At 42.5% G+C, this 22,225-nt stretch overlaps 1 protein-coding gene across 1 annotated transcript in view; it reads left to right on the top strand.

The window, feature by feature from the left end:
* The first annotated feature begins 6 nt into the window (after positions 1 to 6).
* Positions 7 to 22,225, top strand: part of RIMKLA (ribosomal modification protein rimK-like family member A) — a 34,209-nt gene continuing 11,990 nt past the window's right edge. The window contains exons 1-3 of the mRNA XM_008586813.1: positions 7 to 191; positions 14,262 to 14,492; positions 18,899 to 18,985. Coding sequence (XP_008585035.1) covers positions 29 to 191; positions 14,262 to 14,492; positions 18,899 to 18,985 — 481 coding nt within the window. The 5' untranslated portion in view covers positions 7 to 28. The remainder of the gene's footprint in view (positions 192 to 14,261; positions 14,493 to 18,898; positions 18,986 to 22,225) is intronic.

The following is a 22,225-nucleotide window of genomic DNA, read 5'->3' as shown; positions in this document are numbered from 1 at the left end:
CGCGCCGGGCGCCGCCGCCCTGGCCGCCATGTGCTCCCAGCTCTGGTTCCTGACGGACCGGCGCATCCGCGAGGACTACCCGCAGGTGCAGATCCTGCGCGCCCTCCGGCAGCGCTGCTCCGAGCAGGACGTGCGCTTCCGGGCGGTGCTCATGGACCAGATCGCCGTCACCATCGTCGGCGGCCACCTCGGTGAGCGAGGCGGGCCCCGGGAGGGCGGGGAGGCGCGCCGGGGTCCCAGAGAGCCGGCGGGGTGAGCGCGCTCACCCGGGCCTCCCCCAACCAAGCCTGCTTCGGGCCCCACAAACCAACCGCTATCCCCCGCGAGACCTCTTGGGGTCGGAGAAAGCCCCTAACCTTGACAGCTTCCTTGAACCACTACCATCTGCCCAGAGGCCAGCATTTGAGAACGTGATTTAATTGGCTTACGGGACTTTGTTTGGTGAGGAACCCAAATTCACCTGAAGCCGCCCGGGTGTCCAAGGAAAATCAAGCTGCTAAGCCCAAATTTGCAAATTCTGGTTGCATCGATACCCTGTCAGTTTAGACTCTGAGATTTCTAGAACCCCATACTAAATTTACAAAATTGCAATTAAGATGAATGTTTTAAAAAGTTTTCCAGGAGTATATAAGTATCGGTAATGCACTACATAGGACATTATTCCCAAACTAGGAACCTACGTATGGGGGAAATCTGAGAAGCAGTGGAGTCACCTCTTGAGTGTAAAGTGGGAGTGTAGACATTTGATGGGTTTCTTTAACTCATCCTTTTTTCTAAAAGTGTTGAATTCTGATTCCAGAAAAGCCAAGATTTCAGGTACAGACCATTCTGGCCTCACTGACCATTCCAGTGCTGTGCCCAACAGAATTTTTTGGGTAAGACATGGTTATCATCCATGACCCTGATCTCAAAAGATTAAGTATGTTTTTAGATATTCTTAATAATCCTTACAAGCCCTCTCTGATTTAGGAATCCGTGACTTAGGAGCCTCTCACTGGCCTGCTTTTTGAGTGGTTCTAGTTCTTCACTGGAGGTATCCAGCCTTCTCAGGGGGTCTAGGACTAGTGGGGGTGGGGGGTTGGGCCCAAATCATGGTACTTCTTGGGATACTATTTATATTATTTCAACCATATCTGGTTAAATAGGCTCATAATTTGTTACTTTTCTTTGGTGAGGAAAGGGATTCCAAATTCTGAACAGGCTACTAACAAGAGAGATTTTAAATATGACCCGTTTCTTAGTGGAATATATCAGTTACAGATCTTCCATCCACAGTTTATGTAAACCCTTCATATGTGACAGATCATATATCCTGTTGGAGAAATATACTACATAGTATAGGTGCCTTACATATAGCCTAAAGCAGTGTCTTTCAAACACAAAGGGTACCTTCTTTTTAGCCTTGTTTTGCTAAAATTCTCACAGTTAATGTAGAACTAGATTCCTGAACAGGGAATCTGCAGACCTGGATTCTTATTACAGCTTTGCTGTTAACAAGCATGTTGGCTTTGCTATGGGCAAGTCACTTTATGTCTTTGAATCTCAAGTTTCTCAGTTATAAAACTAAGGGTTAAGGTTCCTCCAGCCTTAAAGTTCTCTTTCAGTACCATATTTAAATTGGATAATCTGTATGTTTTACTGATCTAGATTAAGTCCTTAATATATACATCTTTTCACCACCAGGATGAGTTTGTTTGCCTATTTATTTATTTTACAGCTCGTAAAGATGTCTTTTGAGAGATAGTAACCAAAATTCTACGTCATGTTCCTGTTGTAAACCCATCATGAATTCTGTAAAAGAGTAGGAAAATGCTGTCTGTATCTAAAACCCCAGTTTAAATAATCAGTCCTAGAAGAAAGAGAAAATTAAATTTTAGTGCTGCAGGAAACATTTAAACCCTTTTGTTTAGTGTCTTAAAATGTATTCATGTGTGAAAAATATCTCAATCTTTTCACAAACCAGGAGTTACTTTTTAACTACAAGAAAATTTACACAGCTATTTGCTTGGTCAATGGAGAAATTGAAGACAGGATTTTTTTTTGTTGTTTTATTTTTTTTCTCTAAAAATTTTAAGACAGGTATTTTTTTGGTGCAATTTTAAATTTTTGTTAATTCAGAGGTAGCCAGCACAAATCACAACACATAAAACAAACCTATTAGGTTGCCATTTCTGCTGTGCAAAACTGTCAAAAGATTTATTTGTTGTGGGAGTAGTTAAAGCACAAGAAAGTGAGTTCCATAAGAAGAGTGACCTTGTTTGCTCTGTTCAGTGCTATAATAGTGACTAGAAGAGTGCCTTGCACATACTAGGTGCTCAGTAAATATTTTTGAATGAATGAAGACATGAGCTCTATTTCCCAGTTTCTTCTATATTCAAACTATAGGACACACTTGGCAATTTGCTGAACTAAAGTATTCCTCTGAAAAAAATCCAGAATTCACTGGCTTTGGAACATAGAAATATATAATTACAATGATATTGATACTATTTCCCATTTGAAAATTATAGAATGTGAGAGCTGGGAAGGACGTCGAGATTATACATTCTAATTTCTTCATTTTACAAAGGAGAACCTAAGCCTCAGAGAGATGAAATGACTTCCTCAGTGCTATCCAGCTAGTTAGTAGCAAACCTGCAGTTAAAAAACGTGTTCTTCTAATTCCCAACCCAGTTGTATGGAATAGATATGTTTAGGACATCCCAATCTATGTTATCTTTCTCAGGATACGTAGAATTGAATTGAGTTGAATTGCAGCTAGACTTTGCAAAATAATTTTATTGTTTAGGAAATTAAGATACCACCTTTACAAAGCCTTTGTTTCTAGTGTTTCTTTAGATGAGTGTAGGAGTATGATGGTGGAACCAATTTGGAGCAGGTAGGGTCAGTGCCTCAACCAATTGCTTAAATTCATTCCTGAGCTTTCCTCTCGAGGGTAATGGGAGACTAAATCCAGGGATTAGAATTTCTGGAAATAGGATTCAGATAAGAGATTAAAACTTTTAAATTTAAAGATTGCAGTTATTTTAAACAAGATTATAGAGTAGACTGAAAATGTTATATAAATGCAAGGTTTCATTTTTATTGTTTTTAATCCAGTAATCTACCCTTCCCAGCATAGATTTGGGTGGGGAGACTCTTAGGGAGAGGGGAATGACCATCAGGTAACTGAAGCAATCCTGTAGAAAACGTCTTCCCTTCACTTTCTGCTGGGTGTAGCATTATGAAAATCATATCCATCTCCATTTCCTTTTTAGAGACAGACAGTTCATTCATTCGTTCAACAAATATTTACTAATTATACTCAATCCTAGGGATAAGGTGGTGATCGTGACAAAAGTGCACATAATAATAATAGCCATGGCAAAATGTATATGGTGCTTACTCTATGCCAGGCATAGGACTAGGTTCTTTTCACATATTAACTCTTACAACCACCATTAAGTGTTGCTGGGCACATAATACTGGCTGGGAGTTAGAACCAACTCTCAGTAATTCTGTCCTAAACCCTTTCTGTCTTATCTCTTCCACTCTACCTCATGCATCAGCCTACACTGACTTCACCATGCCCCTCTGTAGCTCTGGGCCTTTCACTAAAATTCCCTCTGCATAAGATCCCTATCTGGTCCCTTTCATGGTGAACTTTTATTCATCCTTCAAATCTAACACAAGTCACTCATCGCTGTAAAGTCTTTCTGGGTTCCCTCTTCTACACCCAAGTAGTCACTCTCTTTCATCTGCTGCCAAGTAACGTTGCCCATACTTTTTAAAATAGCACTCCTCATATTTTATTGTAATTTATCTATTTACAACGTTTATCTCCCTTCTCCCACTGAATAACTTGGGATTTTTCAAATGTATGCTTTATAACTGGTACATAGTAGGTCTTCAGTTAATGTTTGTTGGATGACTGAATAAAGTGCCTTAAAGGCTAATTTGGAGTATATGAGACATTTACTGTAATTAACTTCTGTGTTTGGGAGATCATGATTGGATGTATAAATGTTTTTGTGATGAGACATTATATGATGACAGATTCACTCGTGAGAATTAAGTTCTTTGACCAACCAAAGGTCTGTATCATTAACTGGCTTAAGAAATAAATACAGTCACAAACTCAGGGACAGATACCAAAACAGAAAAAATGAGTCTGACCTGGAAATGAGGTTGTGTTACCGTTTGTCTCTTAGGAGCAGAATGATTCAGCATTCCTTCCCTTACTTTCAAAGCCGAAACCTTGGTGGCTATATGGCAATTTCTAGGTCAGGTTTTTTTTAAATCAAAATACTCTGGGATCCTTTTAGTTGGTTCTTTGTAGTAATCCGGTGAGTCATATATAAAAGGGTGGAATCCTAACTAAGTTTGTATAAAGAAACGGTCTTACCTCAGCCTGCCAAAGGACAAGCAAAAGCTCACAGAGAAAAGGTGGACCCCGTCACTGTGCAAAAAGACACTAACAGGAAAAGGTACCATGCTAACTTTTGTATAGAAGGCTTGATCTTTAATCTCTGTTTCTGCTGAAGGCCTATGCCAGACACCTTGTAATCTGAATAACGCCACTATACAGCACTAGTGGAAAGAAAGGTCAGAGAGTGAGTAAAAACACCTACCATATAATATATCCAAATTGACGTGAGTGCCGCATGGATACACTTTACCCCATGGGTCCACATTTACATCTGTAGGCTGACCTCAAGGACTGAGGGTGGGTTGGATGTTTAATTTATGTTTCTAGTAGTAGTTTTTTAGGAATACCTCATGAACTGTGTTAAGGAGAGTTTTAGAACCAGTAGATTGGGATCCTTCATGGATCTCAAAGCCCTCCTTGTAGATTTCTGATCCATCTGTTGCTGCTACCATATAGTTCCACTAAATTTGTTAGGCTTGCCTTGTGTAAGGGGGTACAGCCCTCACTCAGAGAAGTTTGTACCATCCTCATCCATCCACGCCCTCTTGTCACTTTCCTCACTGGCAGGGAGTTCACTGACATTCAGGTATGTCAGTGCTGGCCTCACCTCACTCCAGCCACTTCCCTGGCCACCCTACCCAAAACCCTGAGAGAATTCATCGTATTAGGGCTTTATATTGTTTTAACACAAACCTACAACATGATATGAAATTTTCGGTCTATTTCTATTTGTTCTTTCCCCATTAAAAAGTAACTCAATATTCCACTATGAGAAAGTGGTAAATTTAAATTACTTTGTGTTATGAGAACTTCATTCCTGTAACTCTGTTATTAACACTTTAATATCTTTTATGTGTCTTAATCTTCACAACAATTCTATTCATTTCTTCCATTCATTTGTTTCATTCTACAAATATCTATTGAACATCCATTCTATACCAGGCACTGTGCTAGGCACTAGAAATATAATGGAGAGTAAGAACAGATGTGGTCTCCACCCCCATTATTATGATTTCATTCATTCATTTGTTTATTCTGTCAACAAATATCTGTTGACTTACTGTGTGCAAGGTACTATTCTAAGCACCAGAGTAAAACAGACAGAAATCTCTGCCTCTCAAGGAGATTACCTTCTAGATGGGGGAGATAGAATAGAAACAAGATAAGTAAAATATATATAGTATATTGGTGAAAAGGGCTAAGGAGAAAGAAAGCAGGGAAGAGGAATAGGATGTTTCTAGAGGTGGGGGAGGGAATCACAATTTTAGGTAGGGTGGCTGGGATTCGAGTAAAGACCTGAAGGAGGTAAGACAGCACGCTGTTTGGATACTGGGGTGTGAGTAGTTTAGGCAAGAGGGAACAGCAAGGAGGACAGTGTGGCAGAACAGAGTGAGCAAAGGGGAGGAGGAGGTCACCGTGCTGCGCGTGGAGGGGAGCAGATACGTAGGGCCTTGTGGGTCATTGAAGGACTTTGGCTTTTACTCCGGATGGGCTGTGAATCCTCTGAAGGGTTTTGAGCAGAGGAGTGATAGGACCTGCCTTATGGTTCACAGGGTCATTCTGGCAAACTATATTGAGAATAGACTGGTGGGCACAAGGCAGAAGCAGGGAGATCAGGGTTATTGCTGCAATTCAGGTGAGAGGTGATTGTTGGACTAGAATGATTTCAGGGCAGTAGGTGAAAAACGACGGAGTTTTGGACATTTTTTTTTTCCTTTTTGTCTTTTTTCGTGACCGGCAACAGATCGCAACCCTCAGTGTCGCGCCCGTACCGGACCGGGACCGGCACCGGGATCGCAACCCTCGGTGTTGCTTCCGCACCTCGCTCAGCCAGTGAGCGGTAACCGGTCTGTATGTGGGATCCGAACCCTCGGCGGGAGCACTGCCGCGCTTCCCAAGCGGCGCAGTGTAGCAGTGCGCCACCGGGCCGGCCCTGGACATTTTTTGAAGACAAAATTGTCAGGATTTCCTCCTGGATCAGATATTGGGCGTGTAAGAAAGACTATTTAAGGAGGACTCTACAGTTTTTGGCCTGAACAACTGGAAGAATAAAATGTGTCATTTACTCATATGGAAAGGATGAGAGAGGAGTAGGTTTGGTCAGGTGACAAGAGTCAGGACTCAGTCTGAGATGTCCATTAAATATCCAAGTGGAAATGTCAAGTAAGCAGTTTATGGTAGAGATTGGGATTCAGGAGAAAGGCTTGGCCTGGAGATGTCAAAGTAGGAGCATCTCTATACACTGATCAGGGGAGAGACTATAGATAGAAAAGAGAAGGGTCCAAGGACTGAGCTCTGGAGCACTCCAACGTTTAGTGGTCAGGGGGAGGAGGCGGAACCAGCAAGGAATCCCGAGTAAAAGAAATGAAGAAACCCAGGAGAGTGTGGTGTCCTGGAAGCCAAGTGGAGGAAGTTTAAGAAGGAAGATGTGATCAGACTGTGTCAAATGTTACTGATAGATCAAGTAAGATATGTAATGAGAATTGATTTAGCAACATGGATTTAGCATTAGCAAACCTATTAAGGGCAGTTTCGGTGAAGTGATGGAAATGTGAATAATATCCACTATTTAAGGAGTTTTGTTGGAAAGAGAAGGTAAGAAATAGGATGATAGCTCAAAGGGGGGATGGGGTTGAGGCTTTTCTCAAAAAAGGGGAAAAGAACACCATGTTTCTAGGCTGGTGTGAATGATTGGTGAGAGAGGCAAATAGCAGGAGCAGTGCCTTAAAAGGGTGAGAGAGGTTGGTCTAAGCTAGGGGTAAGGACAGGTCAGCCATTATAATAAGAGAACATAATCTATATGTCAAAGTTGCAGACAAGCGGGTAGATGTGGTAGTGGGAGCTTATAGAGAATAGAAGGGTTTTTTTCTGATCGTTTAACTTTTGGCATTGAAATAAGAATGAGAATGAGAAGGTGGGAGGAAGTAGTGAAGTTTGAAGGGAGAAGAGAAAGTGTGAAATAGAGTTGAGGTTGAGTGAACGGACTTGGGAAATATAATGACTGCCAGGCAGCATTAAGGGTGCCCTTGAGACAAGTCAGTGGGTTTGTGTATTTTTTACCAGGTATGTCCCATTGCAAAAGAGGCACAGGAAGTAGATGGAGTTGGATTGGTCTGACCAGCGTACTGGTTTAGCCAGGCAAGAAATGGGTGTGAGGATTTGAAGATATTTGCAGGGACTGATTATGGCGCTTGACTGTGGAGTTTAAGTAGGGTAAGAAAGGAAGCGAAGATGTGAAGAGGATGAGGGATAGTGAAAAGATGGGGGAATCCATGCATGGTAATTCCCAGTGGGGTCAAGGTACACGGGGGTTGGGATACTAGGGGAAGTAAGCTGGAAAGGTAGGAGATGGTGATTGGAGATTGGAATTATGACGATTGCATAAAGTCCAGAATGTAACTGGGAGTGGCGGCTGAGGTGGGGTGGTAGACAGGATCTTTGGAGGAAAGAAGAGGAAGAAACTGAGAGGCCTGGGGCATTGGAAGCACCCTCCACAGGGACATTGAAACCACCAATATTTATGACAGTGTGGGAGGGAGTCAGGAGCTGAGCTGGAAGGACAGAGAGCAAGTGACCTGGGGTTTGTGGATGACTTGCACAGGAGGGGTGATGTGTTGTGGAGTCGGATGAGAGTCAAACTGGGTGTTTTGGGAGGGAGAGAAGAACAGTCTGGAAGCTGCAGTGAGGAGCAAGGAGGACATCTGTCCTACCTCTAGGCCCAGTAACCTGAGGTAAGAGGGAGAGAAAACAGCCAGAACTTGGGAGGACTATTGGGGAAGCAGTGTCACTGGGGAGAGCCGGGGTTCAGTTGGATTCAGAAAAAGAAGGTGAAGCTTAAGTCTCACCAAAATGGTCTTGGAAAAGGGGATTTGCTGCCCCTTGACTGAGTTCCAGAGGACACAGTAGAGATGGGAAGGAGTGAGAGGTGGGATTAGAAAAGGCCATGTCAGAGCTATGTGGGGTCTAGAGTCCAGGGAAAGGGCATGGCCTTGGAGACTGAGTCTTGGTGACTGATATGGACAGGGATAAAGGACTTGCTGAGATTTGTCTTCATGGTTGCAAGAAAGCTCATGTCGATGAGGTGGTGGTGGTGGGAGAAGTGAGGGAGGAATGTTTGGCAAGTTCTGGGACCCTTCCATTTTACAGAAGAGGAAACAGAGACCAGAGAGTTTTGTATCTTGCCAAGCAAAGTGACAGCAGGAATTAAATCAGGTGTCTGACTTGAAGGCCAGGACTGTGTCCACTTTGCCATAATGGCCTTTCATCTCATGTTGCTTCAACTTCTTGCACTGACTTTCTTAATACCTGCTTTAGCCCTGAGATAGTCCTGAACTCAATGGTTATAAGACACCATGCCTCTGTCATTCATTCATTTCTGAGATGTAGACAGTGTGCGTTTATTAATTTTATACATTTCTATAGAGCCCAGAGGCACTATGAGTCAACATCTCCTTTCTGAAACTTTCCTGGATTCTCTCCACAGGCAGAGATAATTGTCCTGTTTCCTCCTCCTTTGCTATCACTGTACCCTGACACATAGGCCTTTAGAGCACTAAGCACACTGTGTTATATTAATTAGTCGCCTCCTCTCCTCACCCCCTGCCCAGATGAGACTGATAGCTCTTCTTAATACCTAGGTGTTCTGCACAGAGCATTTGCAGCATTAATAGCAGTTGTGTGTTGTCTTCTCAAATTCTAGAGATTTTGTTTGTTTCACTCACACCTCTCAATCCCCACGCTCAGCCCTTAAGACAGTGCCTGTTCGTTAGCTGTCGGTGGCCTGCCATGTCCCTTTGGCTCTTACCATTTGACTGCATTGGGGACCCTCTTCTAACCACCAGCACCGACACCTGTGTCAGAAGGCTTTCTCTGGTCACAGGAGCCCAGTTTACTCACATATGCATGGCAAGCCAGAAGGGCCAGGGAATTAACACCAAGCCCCTGGAGCAGGCCTCAACCAAAGACTGAGTTGGTGTGTAAAAATTCTAAATTGCTGGCTCCATTGCCCCATAGGTGGGATAACTGAGGTGTGTGTACTAAACCATTTCCTAGAGTTCCTCAGCAGGATTCAGCTCTGGGGCTGAGCTGGTAACTCAGTTGATAAAACCCCTATTATTTGCCACATTCCGTTCTCTCCTCCCCTGCCAGTATTTCCTGAAATTACTGCCCAAATAGACCATTTGCACTTAAGTCCTGTCTCAGGGTATGCTTCTGGGGAAACCCAAACAAACACTGGCTTGGCCCAGAGTAGGTGCTAAATAAATATTCACTGAATGATTATATGAAATGATAAATGTGTTTTATGAGTAAATGAATGAATGAATGAATATTTAAGTTGTGTTTCTATGTTTCTCCATGAGGAGAATATAAGCTTCTGGGGGGCAGAGACTGCCTGGTTCACCTTTGTATTCCTGCTTAATGCGTCTGACTCATACCAACAGTTCAATAAGGTCGAGTTGAATTAAATGACCTCAAAATAGGAGTTGGTGGAAAGAGAAAGTGGCCACATAAAAGACTGTGGGTTTTAATGAGGTGGAGGTGAGACTTTTTGGGGCATTGTAACAAAGTACTTTAAAAGGGAAGGAGGAGTGGTGATAGCATCTACTTGTTAAGAATAAAAATAACTTTCTTATGAGAAAATGCTGGGGTAGTGAAGAAAGAAATGAGGGAAAAGCTGGTGAGTGATTGAGATGAGCCAGATCATGTTTAGATGATACATCTTCCTCCTAACACAAGATAATCTGAAGTGCTAAGTGGGTTTTTCACTTTATTTATATTGTTGATTTCTTTCTGGCAATTTTTAGAGTTTCATTGCCAGCTACTGTTACATGATCCTGCTAAAATACAATGGTTTTAAAAGCTGCCAGAGGGCCGGCCTGTGGCTCACTCGGGAGAGTGCGTAGCTCACTGGGTGAGCGTGGTGCTGACAACACCAAGTCAAGGGTTAAGATCCCCTTACCGGTCATCTTTTTGAAAAAAAAAAAAAAAAAGCTGCCAGAAATGAGGTCCCTGTTTGCTCTCAGGCTACAGTGTCCTGCTGTTTTCTTATTTCTGCTGCTTATTTTTGTACATGAAGGTTTTTTTCCAGTTTACTGGAAAGCAGTTTAGTGTTGAAGCTTTCTTTTGTGAAGTCAAGGATATATGTGTGGGTGCACATAATTATTATTACTCAGTTTTATGTAAACGCAAAGACATTTACAGTCAAATATGTTCCAAGGATCCATATTATAAGACACCTTTAATTTAAATGAGATAATACATGTGAAAGTTCTTAGCAAAGAACCTAAACCACAACAAATGCTCCATAAAAATACTAGCTGAATTCACATCTGGATTACAGCACCCTTTATTATCCATGCTTCTGCTTCCCACTGTTGGTATGAATCATCGAGAATGATTTTTAAGTTTTAGAGCTCTACTTTGCAATAATGATTTACTCTTTTCTTTTTTTTTTTTTTTTTGTCTTTTGTCTTTTTTCCGTGTCTGGCAACGGATCGCAACCCTCAGTGTTGCCCCCGTACCGGACCGGGACCAGCTACGGGATTGCAACCCTCGGTGTTGCGCCTGCACCTCGCTCAGCCAGTGAGCGGGAACCGGTCTGTATGTGGGATCCGAACCCTCAGGCGGGAGCGCCACCGCGCTTCCCAAGCGGCGCACTATCCAGTGCGCCACCGGGCCGGCCCACCAGTCATCTTTAAAAAATAAATAAATAAATAAAAATAAAATTTTAAAAATGGTTTGAGGTTAAACATAGTAAATCTCAAGCCCAATCCAGGAGTCTGGGAGGCCCAAATATCCCAGACGCAACTCAGCTCCCTCCCACTCCCTAGGTTAAGGGATGCCCAAGAGCACTTGGGTGCTTAATCACAGAAATCGCTTGTTAATTGAGGGCAAGAGCCTCTCCTGGTTGAGGCCTTCCTTCCATTTGCTGGCAGCCAAGCAGAGCCATGTCCTCCTTGATGTCCTACATCAGCGCTTCATTCCCTTGGTTTGAGGCCTATGGACTGCAGTAGAAATATTAAAGATCCTGGGAAAGGTGACACAGTAAGCTGTATCCTGAATTAAGTTTATCAGGTCCTTTCCTGAGAGGAGATGTTAATGGGGAGACGGAGCAGAGATTACTTAAGTGGTTCAAGGTCTCAGAATTCACAGACAGATTTGTCAAGACCAGCCTTAAACTCAAGTTGTTCTTGGCCATGGCTGTGTGAAACTCCTGCTCCCACTGAAGGTCATAGCAGTTGGTCATGGGTCAATTGCTATCCTGAAGCCACTGTGAGCGGCATTCTTTCATCTACTACTTCTAGAAATGTGATGGTGAAGGCAATGAGAACGAGCAGGGGGCAAGTGAAGCTGCCCATAGCAAGAATGTCAGAGCTGTGTCAATGGTCAAAGGTGTAATTAGCTTTGCAAATGCATTCCTAAACCCATCATGTCCCTCCGCACACAGGGCTGGACAGCTGGCAGTGTCAGGCACCAGACCTGTCTAACTGCTTGATAGGGCCTTTTTGGCGACACTTTAACCCATTCCATTCTTCGTTTATTAAAGGCTTCAGTTGGAATGAGCCAGGCCCAAAGATTTACCTTTGGAGAAGAGAGATGAAGTCCTGGTAAGACTTCCTAGGTATATGTGAATCTGCTTGTGGAGGCTGAGCTGTCTCTGTCCACTTGTGGTTGGTATTTCCAGAAATGACTGAATTCTTCCCATTTAGAAGTTTAACTGTTTGTCTGTGGTCTCATGCTGGGATTTGAAAGCCAGATGTTTTTTTGCTGCTTCTCATTTCTCTAGGTCACTTTTCTGTTGCAAAGCCATCTATCTCATCAGGTGATAAAAATCTCCATAAATTGTCCTACTTTGCTTAGCAGAATGTCTGTGTAACGATAATAATGCCAGTGCCTCACATATGTACACATTTTATAATTTTCAAAGCATTTTTGCATATATTATCTCACTACAAAATGTTGTCCTGGGCGTTCTGTATTTACTCATCATTTTCACTTTTCTTTTTTTTCTTCTCCTGCCAATTTTGAGTGTACTACATAGGGTTTACTTTTTTCCCCTTTTCATATTTTTCCCCCAAGAGCTATAAGTGGCAAAGGAATTTTTCAAAGAACAGTAAAAGCATATACAAGTGATACTGTTTTCTATGGCAAAGTGAAGATAACCTGGATGCTCTTTATAACTCATCCCTGAGAATTATGTTCCAGTTCCTTGGGTTCACACTCTCAGAAGAAGTACTAAAGATAATTTATCATAATGATTGTGCCCCCCCCCATTCTTATCAGTAAAACATCTGCAATAGGGGGCAAGTGTGCAAGTTAGAACCATATAGTAGTTTGGGGGTTGTTTTTTGTTTTGTTTTTCATTTTTGTGCTTAGAGCTTTTGTATTGATGTTACTCATTCCCTGATGAAGAAACAGTAACTTCATTAGCACCTTTTATTTTCTTGGAATTATATGATTATGTAGTATAATATCACTTATGAAGTAGAAGATGCCTTAGGTTAAAGCCTATAAGGTAGTTCTGTAAATTGTTTTAAAGATTTTCTTTAGAGTGTTATAGAGACTCCTTTAAAGTTCATTAGGGCAGACCAAGTAATTCCTTGAACTCTCTTCCCATTGCCCTATGCATTCCTTTTCCTGTCTATCATTCATCCCCAGATGCTGGGTGCACCATAGCTGCCTAGGTAACTGCCTTGAGTACTACAAACCATAGGATGTCAGGGCTGAAAGGGACCAAGCAAGTTGCTGTGAGGCCCTCTGACTCTTGCATTCCCTCTGTACCATGCTCATGGGACCAGTGAGCCTTGGCCATTCTATCTTAAGCATCCCTTTTGTTGAGCACAAGTCTATCTCCCTATAACTTCTGTTCAACAAACATTGAGTGCCTACTATCCTCCAGGCACTATTCTAGGGGCTGAGGATACAGTAGTGAAAAACAAAATAATGCTCTTATGGATTATGTTCTAGCTCTAGCTCTTGGGGTCATAGAAGACAAGCCAAATAATTGTTCTGCATTGGAAGCCTTCAGAAACTTGAAGACTGTGCTTACGTTATTCTGAGTTTTTATGTCAAGCAAATACTCTCAATAAACCCAGTGTAATACAACTTCAGGTCTTTTCACTATATGGATCAATTGTCTTTAGATGCATTCTAATTTTGTTTAATATTGAATTGATTTTCAGTAGATTGATTTTTTAAGTTAAAGAAATTTTGGAAAGTACAGAGAAATATAAAATTCAAAGAAGAAACTACCTGGAATCCCATTACCCACTGTTAAAATATTGGTATATTTCCTTCTAACCTTTTCCAACTTGTATCTGTTTACATAGCTGAGCTCATAGTGCATTTTTTATAATTTTTTCTTCTGTTTTTTCATTTGACATTTGTGCATTCATTCATAAAAATCATTGAAATGGTTGTATCATGTTCCAGTCAGATAGACTTTTTAAAGTTACGTCATCACAAGAGTGGTAGGGATTCCTGAAGTGGGCTATACTATTTCCTTTTCACTAATCTCAGCCTCCTAAACCACTACACTCTGGGGAATACTAGCCCTACATGGAAGGAAGGTGCTAGACTCCACATCCTGTGGATTCTTCTAACTTGGATTATTCATGACATGCTGCTTTTATCCCCCTGTTCGTTCCTTTGTGTTTCCTCATCATCATGCTTTGCCCATTTGTTTGCAGTCTAGGGTTGACTGTAGAGTTTTCTTGTTATGCCAGGATATCCAGGTGGCCGTTTTTGTGGCTCTGTTCCTGCTAGGTTCAGGCTTGAGGAGCCTGTTGGAACCAGGCCTTCTGCTGGACTAAAGGATGGCAAGCACAGAACTCACTTTGTTCTTGCGTTGCAGGCCTCCAGCTGAACCAGAAGGCCCTCACCACCTTCCCGGATGTGGTGCTTGTGCGGGTGCCCACACCCTCTGTGCAGTCAGATAGTGACATCACTGTCCTGCGACACCTTGAGAAGCTGGGCTGCCGCCTGGTCAACCGCCCACAGAGCATCTTAAACTGCATCAACAAGTTCTGGACATTCCAAGAGCTGGCTGGACATGGGGTCCCCATGCCAGACACCTTCTCCTATGGTGAGTCTCCTCGAAATATGGTTGGGACTTATCTTTCCAAACCACCTGCATCTCTATGTTTTCTCTCACCGGAAACCTTCTAGTATCTCTCGTTGCTTTTCAATATGAGTCTGTTCATCTTAGGTGATTCAACGTCTTGAATCCTTATCCTGACCATTCCCTCCATCTGAAATGCCTTTGCTTCTTTCTCTCGTAAGTCATTCATTAAATACGTATCTGGTCCCTGTACCAGCCAGCTGCATAGAAAGATAGGCAGACAAATAAATAAGTAATTGATAAAAGTGCGTGTGTATGTATCTGGTACATACTGAGTGCCAGCCACAATACCAGGCATTGGGCTATAGCAGTAAGTGAGTCCTGCCCTCAAGGCAGTCCCAGTTCATCAGAGGCAGAGGACAAGTAAACAGGTAGTTTCAGTGCAGTGTCGTAAGTGTTGTGGTATAAGTGTATGCAGGGTGGTATAGGAGGACATAGCAGAGCTCCTAATGCAGTTTAAAAGACCTTGAGGAAGGCTTCCTAAAAGAGACAGCATCTAACTAAGCTGACGTTATCCAGCTACAAGAAGGGAGCTAGGGAAGTAAAATAAGCAGAGAGCAGAATGTAAAAGACCTAGAAGTAAGAGAGAACATGACGTATTGGTGGTATTGTGAGTAGTTTGTAGAATGTTAAGGGAGATAGAGTTGAGAAATAAGTCTGGAAAGATAAGGAGTGACACATAGTATGCGAAGGAGATTAGGGTTAATCCTGAGACTAATTGGAAGTTATTGGAGGGCTTTAATCAGGGAGGTGGCCTGATCACATTTATAGTTCAGAAGATCACTTTGGCTACACTGTGGAGAAGGAATTGGACAGGGGCAAAGTAGAAACAGGATAAGTAGTGGTAGGTTTTTAAACTAATCCAAGTGACCAACAATGGTCTAAACTAATAGTAAGAATGAAGATGTGAAGAGATTCAGGAATTATGAAGGAGTTAGAAACCATAGGACACGATGATTGATTGGAGATGGGGAATATGGAGAGGAATCAAAGGTGACTCTGGTTTCTGGTTTGGGCAACCAGATGTGAAAGCAAACATTCACTGAGACTAGAAACATGAGGGTTGGGAGGAGAAGCAGATTCATGAGTGGGAGCTGGGGGTGTTGGGGAGAGATGATTTCAGTTTGGGACATATTCTGTTTGAGGTGCCTGTAGTATATGCAAGTAAAAATATTCATTAGGCAGTGGATAAATGGATCTGGAGCTCCTGAAATAACTGCAGACTAGGGAAGTAAATTTGGAAACCTTCATTATGTTAAGTGAAGTCATAGGAATGGATGAGATTACTCAGGGAGAATATGAGGGAACTTGAAAAAGTTCGTGGAAAAATAGAATTAAAAGGTCATATGAGCGTTCGATCCCTATTACCAACCAGTGCTAAAGAAAAAAAAAAAAAAAGATAATATGAATTTTTCCATGAACTTTTTAAATAGAATGAAAAGAGGGCTGAACTGTATACTGAAAATGGTTAAAGTGGAAAATTTTATGTTATGTGTATTTTACCACAATAAAAAAATTAAAAAGAGGGAATCCTTTAGGGAATGGATAAAGGAAAAGGAACTTATAAAAGAAACTAAGTAGGAGCAACTTGAGAGGTGAGAAGAGAGGTCACAGAAGCCAATGGAGTATTTCCAAGAAGGATGGTACAATCAGAAGTATTGTGTGATTCCAAAAGGACAAGTAACCCAAGCACTGAGACATGCACGTTGGGTTTAGCGGCAGGAAGTTTAATGAATACAGCTTCAGTTTAGTGATGGGGAGAGAAGCCAAATTGTCAGGGGTGAGGAAGTGAATGGTGAGTGAGGAAATGGAAACAGTGGGTTTCTAGAACTCTTTTAAGTAGCTTGATGGTGGGGATACAAAGCTGTGGTTAAGGGATGATGCTGGGTCAAGGAACAGGGACTTTAAGATGGGAGAGAGCTGAGCTGTTTAAAATGCTGATGAAATTAGTTGAATATACAGCAAAGAGGAGACATTTTAATGGCACAAGATCCCTGAAGAGGTGAGAGGGAAAGGGGTCCAGAACAGGGGGGCAGGGGTGGCCTTAGATTAGGAGGACCGCTATCTCACTGCATCATAAGGGAAGGAAAGGAGGATGGCTAGAAAGGCGTTATGTTTATCAGCACGAGGTCAGGAAGTCGGGAGTTCCCTTCTTATAAAATGTCCTCTTCGTGAAGATGCCCCTGATTACCTACACTGCCTCCTCATTAAAAAAAAAAAAAAATTAGTAGCACTTTTGTGAACAAAACAGGTCTCGTTAGTATTCCAGAATATTTTGCTTTGCAAAAATTAATAAACTGTGACACCACCTGAGGAAGGCAGAATAATGTCCTGCCAAAGATGTCCCATGGCCTAATCCCTGGAGCCTGTGGGTGTGTTAGGTTGCATGGCAAAAGAGGATTAAGGTGCAGATGGAGTTACGGTTGCTAATCTGATGACCTTAAAGTAGATTATTCTGATTTATCTAGGTGGGTCCAATGTAATAAGTGTCCTTAAAAGTGGAAGAGGGAGGCAAAAAGAGAGTTAGAGCCAGAGGGAGACATGACTGTGGAAGAAAATCAGAGTGATGAGATGTGCAAAGGACTCTGCCTACCACTGCTGGCTTCGATGACAGAAGAGGGCCGTGAGCCGAGGAATGTGGGCAGCCTCAAAAAGCTGAAAAAGTCAGAGAAACGGCTTTTCTGCTACAGCCTCCAGAAGGGAATGCAGCCTGCCGACACTTTCATTTTAGCCCAATGAGACCTGTGTTGGACTTGTAACTATAAAACTGAGACAACAGGTTTATGTTGTTTAAACCACCACATTGCTGGCAATTTGTTACAGCAGCAATAGAAAACTAATACACCACTGTACTTACAAAATGCATCTATCCAGTACGTTTTTGAGAGCTAGGAAAGTAAACCAGAAGGAACTCTGAGCAACCCAATATGTCATAAACCCCAACAAGCATTGAATCTCATTCACTTAATGGATGGGAAAGCCCATTAGACTCTCGTCTGGAACCTGGTTTTCCCTGTGCTGGAAAATCATCTCACAAGTTGTTTTGTTCTTTCTAAGCCCACAGCAAGGAGAAGCAGGAAGGGAGTCTTCTGCTCCACACTGACAGCAGTGAGAAGTATTAGCCTCCTGACAGCAAGGAACGTGACAAACCATAAAAACCAGGTCCCGAAACCAGAAAGCACGCTAGTTTGGTGCCATTAAATAGAGGGCAAATGTGCTCCTTAATGGCATTATGGTACAGACATTAATGTTCATGACATTGACTCTAAGTTATGAAGAAAAGGTTATGCTAAATATAGTATGTTGGGAAATCAAGGAAGTATGTAAAACAATTTAGAAAGATGGTTATGTACATTATTATTCATATTTTTAAAATGAAGGCTTAAAGGGCTGTAGTGGAGCTGGTTTTAGACTTTAGAGTCATACCTTAACTTTGGGTTACTCAAATCCCCGGGTTTGGTTTCTTTGAGTATTGGTTTTTTATTGTTGCATAACAAACTACTAAAAACTGAACAGCTTAAAATAACACCCATTGATTATCTCACAGTTTCTGTAGGTCAGAAGTCCAGCCACAGCATAGCTGCATTCTCTGCTTAGGTTTCACCATGCTGAAATCAAGGTGTCAGCTGGGGCTGTGGTCTCATCTGAGGTTTGGGGTCTTCTTACAAGCTGACTGGCTGCTGGCATTCAGTTCCTTGCAGTTGTAGGACTCAGGTCCCCACTTCCTTGCTGGGTATCAACCAGGGGCCATGCTCAGCTCCTGGAGGCCACCCTCTGTTTTCTGCCACATGACCTTTTCCATAACATGGCAGTTTGTTCCTTCAGGGCCAAGAGAAGAGTCTCTCTGATAATTCACTTTTTTTTTTAAAAAAAAGAGCTCACCTGATTAGGTCAGGCCCACCAAGGACCATCTCCCTTTTGACGAACTCAAAGTCAACTAATTATTAACCTAATCACAGGAATGATATCCTGTCATATACACTGGTCCCTCCCACACTCAGGAGAGGGTATTATACTAGGTGTGTATACCAGGGTTGGGAATCTTGGAGGTCATCTTAGAATTCTGCCTACTGCAGCTGTTGTAAAGGGAGAGATACTCACCTTCACGACTGTTGAGGGGATTACATGAACTAGGGCATGTGAAGCCTTTACAACATAGAAGGTACCTGATAAATGTTGGTTTTCTTACCTCTCTGCTCCCACCTTTTACATTACAGGTGTGCAGTGCATGTCTGTTGGATCGAATGGGTTTGAATTGCTTTAATCAGAAAGACACGAGAGAATTCCCACCTGGGGGTGGGGGCAGTGCTGGGGTGACCATTGCCTGACCATCAGCCTTACCTTCACTGACTTTTACCTTTTCTTGGCAGGTGGGCATGAAGACTTTTCAAAAATGATTGATGAAGCTGAGCCCCTGGGCTACCCAGTCGTGGTGAAGAGCACACGAGGCCACAGGGGTCAGTGCTCCTCCTCTGGGGCTTCCTTGGTCATCAGTCTGCTAGGGCTGCAGCTCTGCCCAAACAAGATACTCAAGGGGTGCTGCTTGGAAAAACGGAGCTCCCCCTTGAGGAGCTTGCCCTGTAGTTCTCTCTGTCCCCGCTCTCTTTGCTTTTGTCAGACCTTTCTCATCTCTTCCATGGGGTATCATAGCAGATTCCTTACTTGACCGATTGGTTTCCCTCATTTCACTGCCAGTGCATTCTCTGTTCTTTTTTTTTTTTTTTTTTTTGTCTTTTTCATGACCAGTAAGGGGATCGCAACCCTTGGTGTGGTGTCGCCCACACCGCGCTCAGCCAGTGAGCGCACCGGCCATTCCTATATAGGATCTGAACCCGCAGCGGGAGCGTCGCTGCGCTCCCAGCGCCTCACTCTCCCGAGCGCGCCACGGGGCCGGCCCTTCTGTTCTTTTTTTGAAGTAATTTCTCTGAAACAGATCTGTTCTTGCTGAAAAGCCCTCCCAGGCCCTGTGTTGCCTATTAGACAAAGTCCATAACCCTCATTGTGGTGCTGAAGGCACTCTACAAACAGCCTTAACTTTCCTTTGCAGCCTTCTCTGGCCACATGAACCCTTCATGATCCATTCCAGACTACTTCTCATTCACCAGACCATGCTTTTTCCTCTCTTTAAACATCTGCTCTTCTCCTTTGCTGAGAATGCCATCTTCCTCTGCCCACCTGATGATTCTGCTCATCATTTAAGGCCAGCTCCAGATGTCATCTCTTTTCTGTCCACATCCTGATCTCCCTTCCCTCTCTTCCACACAAAATTAATGGCTCATCCCTTTTTGTTTCCAGACCACTTTGTACACTCCTTGAGCATAGTGTTACACTTTGTGACAGTTACAGGTTTGTGTGCCTGTTCTCTTTATTACATTGTGAGCTGCTCAGGGGTAGTGACCAGATCCTAAGCATTTCTGTCTCTGTTTGGTTTGCTGCAGTGCTCAGTGCACAGTAGGGACTCAGTAGGGACATATGCAACAGAGTGCAGTCATTCTGCAGTAGGTAAGCAGGTACCTCATTGTGACACCCAGATGGCATACTTAAATGCTCAGGGCATCTGGAGTGAGGGGAGGTAACCCTAAACAGACATGTAATGAGCAATTACCATGATAGAGGGACTGTGAAATATAAATGAACTAGACACAATTATTGCTGTCAAGGAGCTCAGAAGTGTAGACAGCAGAGACAGCTGCACTGCAGGGTTATGACCATTGTAGCAGGCATGCCTAGGGGCCTGTGTGAGCCTAAAGGAGAGAGAGCCGAACTTTGCCAGGAAAGCTTCATTGGAAGAAAAAGAGACTTAAGTCGAAGGGTAGAATTTGAACTGAAGAAAATGAGTGAGCAACATGCAGAAGCAGGTGTAAGAAAGCAGCCTGTGAGAGTAGAGGGGTCCTATTGAAGAGCCAGAGAAATGTGTCTGGGTGGCAGGGTGGGGCCCTCAATACTATTCAGATATGCTACTGTGCTAACATTTAATCAACCTCTCCACTATTTTTTTTTATTGTGGTAAAGTGTACATAATGTGAAATTCAACTAATATTTATTGAGTGCCTACAAAGTGCCAGCCACTGTGCTAAGTTCTGGGGATACAGATAAGAACAAAACAAAAATTCCTGCCCTCCAGGAGCTTACATTGTAGAAGGGTAAGACAGACAATAAACAAAAATTAAATATAATACATAATATATTTTTTAAAGTTTTAAAAATTGAGATATAATTCACATGATAAATTTACCATTGTAAAGCGTAAAATTCAGTGGGTTTTACTATATTTGCTATGTTTTACAACTATTAGCACTATCTAATTTTAGAACGTTTTTATCACCCCCAATGAAACCCCATACCTATTAGAAGTTAGTCCCAGTTACCCCTCCCCTAGTCCCTGGCAACCACTGATCTACTTTCTGTTTCTATAGATTTGCCTGTTTTGGACATTTTATATAAATGGATTCATACAATATGTGGACTTTTGTGTCTGGCTTCTCTCACGTAGCATGATGTTTTCCAGGTTCATCCACGTTACAGTATGCAATACTACTTCATCCCCTTACATGACTCAGTAATATTCTATTATTTGGGTACATCACATTTTGTGTACCTGTTCATCAGTTGGTGGATATTTGAGTTGTTTTCAGTTTGTGACTATTATGGATAATACTGCTATGAACATTTGTATGTAAGTTTTTGTGTGAACATACATTTTCATTCTTCTTGGGTATATACCTAGGATTGGAATTGCTGGGTCATATCGTAGTTCTGTGTTTAACTTTTAGAGGACTGCCAGATTGTCTTCCACAACGGTTTTGCCATTTTACTTTCCCACCAGCAATATATGAGGGTTCCAATTTCTCCACATCCTTACCAACCCTTTTTATTTTTTACATACATATGTATGCACACATATATACAAGGGTACTTCAAAAAATTCATGGAAAAATAGAATTAAAAGGTAATACAAATCTTTCCATGAACTTTTTGAAAACCCCTAGTATGATTGCTGTGGCCATCTTAGTGAGCGTGAAGTGGCACCTCACTGTGGTTTTCATTTGCATTTCACAAGTGACTAATGATGTTGATCATCTTTTCATGTACTTATTGGCCATTTCTGTTTTAGTCCATTTTGTGTTGCTATAACAGAATTACCTGAGACTGGGTAATTTATAAAGAAGAGAGGTTTATTTGGCTTACGATTCTGGGACAGCTGCATCTGGCATGGGCCTCAGACTGCTTCTACTCATGGTGGAAAGTGGCAAGGAGCCGACGGGTACAAGCAGATCACATGGTGAGAGGAAGCAAGAGAGAGGAGGCAATAGAGCGAGAGAGGAGGTGCCAGGGTCTTTTTAAGCAACGAGCTCTCGCAGGAACTAACATAGCGAGAACTCACTCATTAATCCCCTCTCCCCCAGGGAGAGCATTAATCCATTCATGAGGGATCTGTCCCCATGACTCAGTCAGTTTCCAACACTGCCACATTGGAGATCAAATTTCCACATGAGTTTTGGAGGGGACAACACATCCAAACTCCATCATTCCGCCCCTGGCCTGCCAAAACTCATGTCACTCTCACATACAAAATACAATCATTCTATCCCAACAGTCCCAAAAGTCTTAGCTTGTTCTAGCACCAACTTAAAAGTCCGAAGTCTCATCCTAGACAAAAAGCAAAAGTTCTTCCAGCTGTGAACCTGAAAAGCAAA

The sequence above is a fragment of the Galeopterus variegatus genome, unplaced genomic scaffold, assembly GCF_000696425.1.
Source record: "Galeopterus variegatus unplaced genomic scaffold, G_variegatus-3.0.2 Scaffold4129, whole genome shotgun sequence".
Classification (NCBI taxonomy): domain Eukaryota; kingdom Metazoa; phylum Chordata; class Mammalia; order Dermoptera; family Cynocephalidae; genus Galeopterus; species Galeopterus variegatus.
This window is presented reverse-complemented; position numbering and strand designations above follow the sequence as displayed.